This window comes from Topomyia yanbarensis, chromosome 2 (assembly GCF_030247195.1).
Source record: "Topomyia yanbarensis strain Yona2022 chromosome 2, ASM3024719v1, whole genome shotgun sequence".
NCBI classification, from domain to species: Eukaryota; Metazoa; Arthropoda; class Insecta; order Diptera; family Culicidae; genus Topomyia; species Topomyia yanbarensis.
The window spans coordinates 431,650,941-431,660,884 of NC_080671.1; the positions used below are offsets into that span (position 1 = coordinate 431,650,941).

The window sequence follows — 9,944 nt, forward strand, 5'->3', positions numbered from 1 at the left end:
ACATATTGCCCGTTTCGTCTGTAGATAGACTTTCGCGCACATCTTGAAAGCAACAAAATATTGTCTATCCCGAGATAAACTAGCATTTCGTCGATTTGTTGCTATATGCACACACGCAGAAAAATAATTTTTAATGTCAAATAATATGAGGGTTGAAATAATAAATGTACCAAGTTGTTCTATGCTCAATAAAAAATACATGTTTATATAAATAAAATAATTGTTGAAATAATTCTGAAGAATTTATTGGATCAAACATGGAAAATAGTTGGACCAACAAAATTTTTTATTGATTTTATCATAACAACAATCGAAACAATAAACAACTTTGTTGAATCAATGAGCTCGTTTTGTTGAATAAAACTAATAAAATATTTGGATCAATGCATGTCAAATGTTCAATACAACAAACATCTTTGTTAAATCAAATAATATCTTTTATTGTTTTAAACATAACAAATATTTGAATCACTGCATAGCAAATATTGAAGCAAAACCAATTTTATTGTATATAAAATATGCCTATTCTTTCATAGGAACCAAAGGCCAACTGTCATGGTGACAAATTTAGAACAAACCATTACTCGCTGGCAACAGATAACATCAGTGCAAATGAACCTCACAAAGTAAATACTCGCCATTGACCTATTGGCCTTTCTCTAAAAACAGGCTACAAACGCATTAATTTTACGCAGTCAAATCATTCTGGAACCGCTTCGGAATCCTGAATGGATGCAGTATGGCCCAGTCAAACCCATTCCGGGATCGGTTATGAATTCTGAATGGATTCATTATGAGTTCCAGCTCAAAGGCAACAACCGATTCCGACTCAATCGTTTGTTGCATTTCAGCGAGAATCCATAAGGGATTCCAAACCTGTTCCGGAGTAGGTTTGCTTGGAACGAAATGAAATTTTATTACATGCAGCGCATACGATTCCAATCACCGTCCCTTTATGTAGTACCTTTAGCCCTGCGCGTGGTTTATTCCAGATATGCGCTATAATGTAGTGCTTCAGAGTCTCGGCTTTTCCAAAAAGATTGCAGAAGGCGCACGAACACGCTCTGTGTCTTCCTGTTGGACCAGAGATGGTGAAGTACAGGAAACTGCTCTCTCGAACGGGTATTATTTATCTCTGGTGCGGTGACGTGTTTTCAGTTCTGCGATTGTCGTTTTTAAGCCACACAGGGTGTTTTGTTTGAGTCCTGGAATAGAGGAAGGCACCATAAAACGCACCGTGTGCATTCGAACTTAATTTATTCACTAACCTTGCGCCCTTCGAGTCCGGAAAATCTGAGCACTATAAGAATTTACCGAAATCTGAATTCCCTGATTTAAAAATAGCGAATTTCTCCAGCATTGACCCACGTGGAGTAAGTTTTCTTCTTCGTAGAAAGTTTTATTTTTTTATTTGTTTCAATTCAACAAGGACTGTTGATGTAATGCATTCAGTCCTTTTGAATCAATTAGCTGCATGCTTTTGTTAGAATCACTGATTTATTTGGAACAAACAATAATTTTGTCGATCTTCGAAAAGCAGAGATAACAAAACTTGTAAGATTGATTCAAAAGATATTTTGGTTGATCTAACCAAAAAAATAAGTTTGGTTTAATAAATTCCTTGGTTCACAATAAAGAATTTTTATCGATTAAAATGAAGAAATAATTTATAGAATCAAACATGCACAATTCTTTTGCGTGCACTCATGTAAGATTCATCTTACGAATACCAAAGTGCCATCTTCGCCAGAATTGTATATACGACATTGATTTGAAATGTTTGTCTAGCAGTAATCGTCATTCACACGCAGAAGAATCAGGCCTTTTTGATTCAACAAAACGTTTTGTTGAATCTAAAACGTGGCGAATGACTGCTTCAAACTGAAATGGGTGTTTTTCAAAAGCATGTATTTGGTTTAGTTCAACAAATATTTCTTGTGGCACTAAAAACTTGATTCTAACCGCAATGCGCACTTACTATTTTTCTATTAAATTCACTCTATCACTTGAAGTACATGTGTTTTGACAGCTCGCAGTTTTCAGTAGCAGTTCGATCACTCGCACTTTGAAAGTGCGGAGTCCATGTTGGTGGGAAGTGCGCAATACTTCTGTTTACATTTTAAATAGAAACATTGCTGAATCAAAATAAAATTTGTTAGATCTAACTGATATCTTTGTTAAAAACCAACAGAATCTTTGTTTAGTTTCAACTAAATTTGAGTTGTTCTCTCCTTTGGTTGATACAAAAGATTTGTTTTGTTCCTTCAAACTTTTTTGTTCGGTTAAACTTAACATGATTTTGTTGTTTCAAACGAAATATTTGTTGAAACTACTGAAAAGCCAACAAATGAATTGAATGGTAATTTCAACCACCAGTATTAAATAAATCAAACCTGAATCTTGTTTGTCACTATATCAAACGGGAAAATTATTTAAAACAAAAATTGTTTTTTTTTTTACTTTTTTTCTGCGTGTTTGTCAACTGATATTTCGATAAGTTTTTATTCGATTCAAAAGTAGAGGGCCTATTCAAGAAGGATTCGGAGAGATTTTCTTCGACTTGAATGCGGATTTCGTTCTCGATTAAAATGATACGGTCGGATAAACTGTAAACAAAAGATTGAGATGTCGAGATTTTATTTTATAAGTTGTACAGAGATTCAAAACAGATTATTGTGCTCTACAAAATTAGTAATTTCTTGGCCTGATTTACAATTTTACTAGCAGGTAATCGTGCTTAAAAAAATACATATATTTGGTACAAAAGCTTGAAGAATCATTAAAATTAATAGAAGGTAATTTCAATTATAGTTCAATGCATCGCACCTCCAGAATAGTTGATTAAGTGTGAGCGAACATCAGAAAAAAATATCCCCCTACCTATCAATAAAGATTATTCCCCATTTCAACAACATGGGCATTCCCAACCACGCCAAAGAAGCCGATGTATTTCAAGATAATCCTAGCAGTTATGTGCCTGATGGTGCCTTGCGATTCGAGTTTGTAAAACACTTGAACCGCCGTCACAAGTGCGACGTTTGTGGAAAAGAGTACCTTCAAAGCAGCCACCTAGCACAACACAAGCGCACGCACGCCGACGAAAGACCACATCATTGTGACGTTTGTGGCAAAGAATTCACCGAAAAATATCAACTAAACCGGCACGGGTATATGCATAAGAGCGAGAAACGCTTCAAATGTGATCTATGTACTGTGGAATTCAACCGAAAGAGTGATCTGATGCGGCACAGTTGCGCTCACACCGGGGAACGGCCATTCCGGTGTGATATATGCGGGAAAGATTTCCTCCGCAACGCACATTTGAAGGAGCACAAGTTAACGCATACGAGAGAGCGGTCGTACAAATGCGAAATCTGCGATAGGAAGTTTCATCGCTCATGCCACTTGGTGGAGCACGTACGCAGACATGAGAAGTAGGTGAGAATTAACCCGCAAGTGACTAATAAAACAGTGTGCCTTATTTTTCTATGTACATACTATGGGAATAGTCCCACAAAGAAGCATATTAATATTAGAGAATTTTATCTACAGATTAATCAAACAGTTTGCGTTGGAACTGATGAAATAAAAATCCGAAACGAAGCGACGATCATTTGCCATTCATTTTAACTTCCCTTAAGCGTGCTGACATCTCTAATGATCATTGTAACTAGATTATGAAAAATCTGCAAATTCTCTAAAAATGATTTTGTGCATTTGGGTACCATTTATAAATTACGTAACGCGTTTGGGATGGGAGAGGGTACGACAAATTGTGACAGTTGGGAGGCAGAGTTAGCTAGAACGTTACGTAATATTTTTACAGAATGTGTTACCTAATAGGGAAGGGAATTTTGTGACAATTTGTTACATGGGGGAGGGGGAGTCTTGTGTTATGTAATTTATGAATGCTTCCTCGTGAGAACTGCTGTATGTTTAATGTAGCTGTGAACTTTTAATTCGTTTTCTTTTAATTAAAACTTTCGCTTTGTGGCTCATCGATGTGTTAGACTGCTCCATGCATTGGAACGCAATTTCATCCTCTTCGGTGTTATGAGCATCCACAAACTCAATTTCCGTTGGCAATGTTTCTACGTACTCCTCTAATTTAACAACTTGGTAACTTTCATCAAATGGTATAGCAGGTGGAGGTACATTTGTCTCAAAAGCTGGCAGATATGCATTATCTGGCAAAATGATGTTGTTGAATGGCTCTATTCCTGTAGCCCTAAAACCAGCAACGATATTTGTAGGTGATAAGGCCTTCGGAAGCGCTTCTGCAACTTGCTTTGGAATATCATGTATTGCAATCTTTTTTCCAGGATTACTGACAATCCAATTCCTTTGTGCAGTTTGCAGATACTTGTTGAATGGGCCAATGATAGACTTATCAAGGGGTTGTAATGCACTTGAAAAATGTGGCGGAAAAGATAACATTATAACACCGTTTTTCTTCGCAAGAGTGAGAGTTGCTGCATCGAAATGAGACTCGTGATTATCTAAAAGTAACAAAACTTTCCTTTTCATTGTGGGTTTAACCTTTTGGATGAAGTGTTTCATAAATTCAAACAACTCTTTCGCAGTCATACAACCGAAATCGTTGCTAGCCCCAACGCATCCTGGCGGACCATCTTTGACAAAGTGATCATAGTACTTCTTACGAGGAAAGATGAACATTGGAGGAATACAATTACCGATTGCATTAACGGCTAAACACACCGTGACATGCGTTTCTCGTTCATTGCTCTTTAAGCCACCGGCTTGCTTCATTGCTTTATCGTCGATCACTTGACAGTCCGTTTGTACGGTTGTTACTTCAGTCTCATCTAGATTCCAAATATCACGTGCCTCAAATCCGTACTTGTCACGGAGTAATGCTAGTTTTTCAAAAAACATGTCTACAGTTCCTCTATTGAAATCTATGCATTGGCCAAGACTGTTCGCGTCCTGTGAACAGAGGGACAAATCCGGATTCCTTTTCAAAAAGCTGTCAAACCAATATTTTCCTGCCATTTTCCGTTCTTTCCATGAAGGTGGGATACGGAGGTTGTAGTGTTTGGCGCACTGGAACGCGAATCTCTGCACATCCAATGGGGTCAACCGGAAGCACATTTTTGAAGAAAAATTTAAATACGCCACAAGTTTTTCGTTCTGCTCATCGTTGAAAACTTGTTTAGATTTGGCATATCCAACGTGATTAAATGTAGAACAGTTGGCTGCTTTTGCTTTATCCAAATATCGCTTCAACGTGCACTTGTCGATTCCGTAAATTTTCGCTGCATTTCGAAGGGACTGATGAGTTTTCAAAACGAACGCCACTGCTGTTTCGATCTGTTCTTTGGAATTGTTCCCTCGGTTTGTTTTTCGTATATAGGTCCTCATTTTGCTGGAAATAACGAAAAAAAAAATAGTAAAGGTGTTCATATTTTGGAAAACGTTGATACGTATAATGTATCAACTTACCCCCAAAATGGAGTGCATCAATTTACCCCAGGTAATATTCGTGGTTTATACCGAAGCAGATCCACCTGTACTGAAAACTACGCCAATTTGAATAGGATAGCGCTATTTAAAATAAAGCAACTATTTAAAATAAAGCATGAATTATACTATTTCACTGGCACATTCTAATTGTTTTCGAAAAAATGCTTACAAGTAAAATAGAAATTCAAATTACGAGCTAACTACAACTGCAGTTTTCAACTTCGGCTACCCAGAGAATAGGGAAAGAAACGAAGAGTGAAAATCAGTCAAAACGGCAACACTTCCTTTATGATGATTTCAACACTAGAATTTTGGCAACCGCTTCCACAGGCAGCACTTTAAATGACTCCTATTATATTTTGAAAAGAAACCGTATGTCGATCGTTGGATTTGTTTATCAAATGATGTGCATTTTGAAACAAAGACATGAAATAATTCTAAAGCTTGTTTTTACTAATACATCTCGACTAACATATGATTAGGGCCGTAAAGCCAATGATGTCAAACCGAGAAAAATGGGAATGAAGTTTAGCATATCTTTTTTTATTCATTAATTAAAGTGGTCTATTATGCCTAATGAAAAAATACCGCTATTTGGTAGATAAAACATTATTATTTCACGTCAAAATACAAAATAGAAGCAAAACATTATTATCACCACTTTTTTTTAACAAAATGCAATTTACGTCCTTTTTGCGCACTACTGGCATCCCTGGTGGATTATCGGCCGTTTGCTCCACGCCGTTTACATCAATGCATTAGTTTTGTTTTGGCTTCCAAGTCCTTGCCTTGCGCCGTTTACTTGACCTGTTTGTTTTGTTTTGGTTTTTGAGCCGCAAGTTAACGGTGCAAAAGTTATAAAAAATTTGCTTGTTCCTGCTTCTGATTACGAGCATTCTGATTGTGGAAACGGCCCAAATCGCCCGGTGGATCACAAGTGAAACCGTACAGTCAAAGAATAACTGGGCCACGGGTATGTGAATTTTGACGGTGTCTATTACGATGCCGTGGAGACCACCAGAGTTTAGTACGTAGTGCTCGACAATATCGAATGTGCCGAACCGCGGGAGTTTATGCGGGACGGGTTTCCCTGCGTCAAGTACACGGACCATTTTCTTCGTGACCACACTGTTGTACAGTATACTGTTGGAATTTCTGGGCATTTAGTGATTCTGTCTCGGTCAGATCGGTATCGCCGTCGAAAAATTGCTCACGCTGGGAGGCGTCGGAATCTGGTGGATTGTCGATATCGTGCTATTAATAACGAACAATCTGCTGCCCGCGGATGGGAGTAACTGGAACTGGAGGTGTAGCGTAGGGAGAGGTAAGTGGCTTACGGGTTTATCTTCAACGGAATGGGTGTTGATTGGTTGAATTTCATTTTAGTTATAGTGTGACAATTGAATAGAGGGAACAGACTGATCGACTATGGGAATGGATGATATGTTTCTACAATACCATGGCTTTCGAGGGCGCCATCGAGGAGCCGCCTGGATGTTAACGTAGGAGATGCCATATGTGCGCGACTGCTAATAACCAATCGGGATTTGGAACCGGAACTGATTTGTGTTGATTCCCGCCGGAAGAAAGGCAAAATTGGTGTACTTCGCGAGGAATACATTTTTGGTTGCAGCATCAATTTGGTACGGAAAACTCGTAGTTCAAGTGCTGGCGAAACAGTAATGGAAATTACTGCGGTCGGCAAAGCGATATTAGCCGTGGAATATAAATCTAACGAAGAGTTGAAGGAGTTTTGTGATGAAATAGGGAATCACCTAGCGGGATAGTGTAAGAATTTTATGATTATATTTTCTCGTTAACCGATTCTCTAGTTTGTAATTAATTTTTTAATGTAAAACTTTCCATAACATCTCTCCTTGTCCTGCTCCTGACAAAAAGTTCATCCACCAGACTCTCGTTCGCTTAATAAATTTCAAATTACAATTGGATTACTTTTTAATGGCACGAAAAATCAGAAAGCATATCGTTACTGACCATTTTGGGTAGCGTCCAAAATCTAGTATTAAATGTTTTATTCGAAAGTAGAACTGTTTTATCGTTAAATTGTAAATAAATTCAGCTATTTCAATTCACTGGGATCTACCAATAAGTGGTTTAAACTAAAGGGCTCAAACGCGCTTACGTTTTATTTGAAAGTCAGTCAAGGACTCAAGTTAACGGCTCAAAAGCCAAAACAAAACAACCATGTGAAGTAAACGGCGCAAAGCAAAGGACTTGAAAACCATATCAAAACAAAAATTTTGATTTGGCTTTTAAGTCCTTTGCTTTGCGCCGTTTACTTCAACATATGTTTTTTGTTTTGGTTTTGAAGCCGTTAATTTGAGTCCTTGACTGACTTTCAAATACAACGTAAGCACGTTTAAGCCTTTTACCGTTGAAATATATATAATACTGTTGTATTTTATGTAAAATAATAAACGTTGCATTTTTATTTTTATTTTTTATTTATTTTCATATGAGAGGATCACACTCGCTAAACAAAGGGTTACATCAATTTCTTCTTCATGAAGTTCCATGTCCATATCCATATCGAAGTTATCGGGAGCTTATTCACTGGTTTCCGACCTCTTTTTTTTGGGAACTATTTCTTTGAGGAACGTTTCGTAGTATGGTTTGTTTTTAATATATTTTAATTGCTTCCTCAAATCATCCAACTTAGCTTGTGGCAAAGCGATTGGCTTTCTGTTAATTGGATCCGGTCAAACAACAGTTCTTATATTAGCACTCCCAAATATGAACTGTGACCAGGTTGGATTTGATATATCGTATTTGAGCTCAATACATCCGGGAAGTGTCGTTTGGTACCTGAAGCACATATTTTTTTGAAATCTTAAACCATTACCATCACTATCAGGAGAAGGCTTTTTGAATATTTTGTCCAAATCACCGGCAAAGTAAACCGAGCGTTTGAAGATTTTTCCAGATATTCGACAGATTCGGGAAGAATCCCTTGATGAGTGGACGGAAGAGATGATATGGTTAAGCTTTGATTCTGTTCGGGTATCGCCACACAAATTTGTCGTCTTTTCCGTTGCTAAATTCTTCGGAGTATTACTTTTCGGCATAGCCAGATCTAATGGAACATCGCTAGTGTGGATCGTTAAATTTAAAGGTTGCTCGTTCTCAATCATTGATACTGACAGATCTAGTGGAAGTGTTTGTCGGGGATCAGTGAATGTTATGACTCCGCTTCTTCTTATCGGCGTTGACGATATAATCATCGAAACACCTTCGAGGAAAGTGTTGTTTGTAGTTTTGTTTACAAATTCTACTTCCTCGAAATTTGCAACCGTGGGAGTATCAGCAACTATACTTGCCACCTCTTCCCCAACTGGAGGGTCAGAAATACCAGCGGCCACTGAAAAAGAAAATAGTAAATTGCTTTGTGTATAGACAAAACAGTAAGTTGAGGTAATACTTACGAAGAAGTAAGTCGAATCCTGTTGACGAGAACATTATTACAAATCGTAAATCGATCAGTAGTATTCGGGAGGTTTGCTTTTTTGCCGTTCACTCTGTTTGTTTATGTTTGTTTTCGTACAGTTGTTGAGCCGTTGAATGAATTTTGAATATAGCGTAAGCGTTTACTGTTAAATTGTAAAAAAATTAAGCTATTTAAAAAAGCTTTGTCACTGGGATCTACTAATAGGTGGTTTGAACTAAAGGGCTCAAAAACGCTTACGTTGTATTTGAAAGTCAGTCAAGGACTCAAGATAAAGGCTGAAAAGCCAAAACAAAACAAACATGTGAAGTTAACGGCGCAAAGCAAAGGACTTGAAAGCCAAATCAAATCATTTTTATTATTTGGCTTTCAAGTCCTTTGCTTTGCGCCGTTTACCTCAACATGTTTGCTTTGTGTTGGTTTTGCAGCCGTTAATTTGAGTCCTTCACTGACATTCAAATATAACGTAAGCACGTTTGAGTCTTTTAATATATAATATTATAACAAAGTTTTACTTGGTTTTACTGTTTTTATTAGCAATGTTGCACAGGTTATTTACAAAGAAAATAGTGATGCAAGAAGTCCATTATTGTTTGAAGGATCAGGCAATAACAATTATTTACAAAAATTGGAAAAAACGACCAACCACAAATTTGACATATTAAATATTAATATTAAATTTTTTACATTTGATACGATAACTCTTTGGTTGGAAATCGACATCAATAAAGCCTATACAATACTAAAAACCTCCTAAAATAACTCACAAGATTATATAAAGACAAAAAGTAAAGGTCCGGAATGCCAATTCAAGCGCTTAATGCAGCTAAGCCGTAAACTGAAGCAAAGGGCGTGAAAACCATTCGTTTAATATGGATTGTGCGCCGTTTACTGTGAACTTTAATAACATAATTTTGATAATGTTTTTCGAATATAAACTCACAATAGCGTAAAGAATGAATAATAAGGATGCTATTTATACAATAAAACGAAAAAC

At 37.0% G+C, this 9,944-nt stretch overlaps 2 protein-coding genes and 1 long non-coding RNA gene across 7 annotated transcripts; 1 reads left to right on the forward strand and 2 right to left on the reverse strand.

Moving 5' to 3' along the window:
• Window positions 1-3,164: 3,164 nt before the first annotated feature.
• On the reverse strand, window positions 3,165-5,714 carry LOC131685442 (uncharacterized). 3 transcript variants are annotated; one of them, XM_058969156.1, is made up of 3 exons: window positions 5,654-5,714; window positions 5,464-5,565; window positions 3,165-5,386 (listed from the first exon to the last, which is right to left on the reverse strand). In XM_058969156.1, exon 3 carries the CDS (start codon window positions 5,380-5,382, stop codon window positions 3,937-3,939), a length of 1,446 nt encoding a protein of 481 aa, XP_058825139.1. In that variant the 5' UTR covers window positions 5,383-5,386; window positions 5,464-5,565; window positions 5,654-5,714; the 3' UTR covers window positions 3,165-3,936. The 3 variants fall into 3 exon arrangements, with proteins under 3 accessions (XP_058825139.1, XP_058825138.1, XP_058825137.1); XM_058969155.1 differs by having other exon boundaries at window positions 5,464-5,583; XM_058969154.1 differs by lacking the exon at window positions 5,654-5,714 and having other exon boundaries at window positions 5,464-5,641.
• Window positions 5,715-6,197: 483 nt separating this feature from the next.
• On the forward strand, window positions 6,198-7,428 carry LOC131685470 (uncharacterized). Its single transcript, XR_009304815.1, has 2 exons — window positions 6,198-6,808; window positions 6,871-7,428. It is a non-coding gene; the product is annotated as an uncharacterized LOC131685470 (long non-coding RNA).
• A 547-nt stretch (window positions 7,429-7,975) lies between these two features.
• Window positions 7,976-9,268, reverse strand: LOC131685460 (uncharacterized). Of its 3 annotated transcripts, none has more exons than XM_058969191.1 (3): window positions 9,188-9,268; window positions 8,928-9,092; window positions 7,976-8,863 (listed from the first exon to the last, which is right to left on the reverse strand). In XM_058969191.1, exons 2-3 carry the CDS (start codon window positions 8,959-8,961, stop codon window positions 8,205-8,207), a joined length of 693 nt encoding a protein of 230 aa, XP_058825174.1. In that variant the 5' UTR covers window positions 8,962-9,092; window positions 9,188-9,268; the 3' UTR covers window positions 7,976-8,204. The 3 variants fall into 3 exon arrangements, with proteins under 3 accessions (XP_058825174.1, XP_058825175.1, XP_058825173.1); XM_058969192.1 differs by lacking the exon at window positions 9,188-9,268 and having other exon boundaries at window positions 7,976-8,310; window positions 8,393-8,863; window positions 8,928-9,106; XM_058969190.1 differs by lacking the exon at window positions 9,188-9,268 and having other exon boundaries at window positions 8,928-9,106.
• Between the last annotated feature and the right edge of the window lie 676 nt (window positions 9,269-9,944).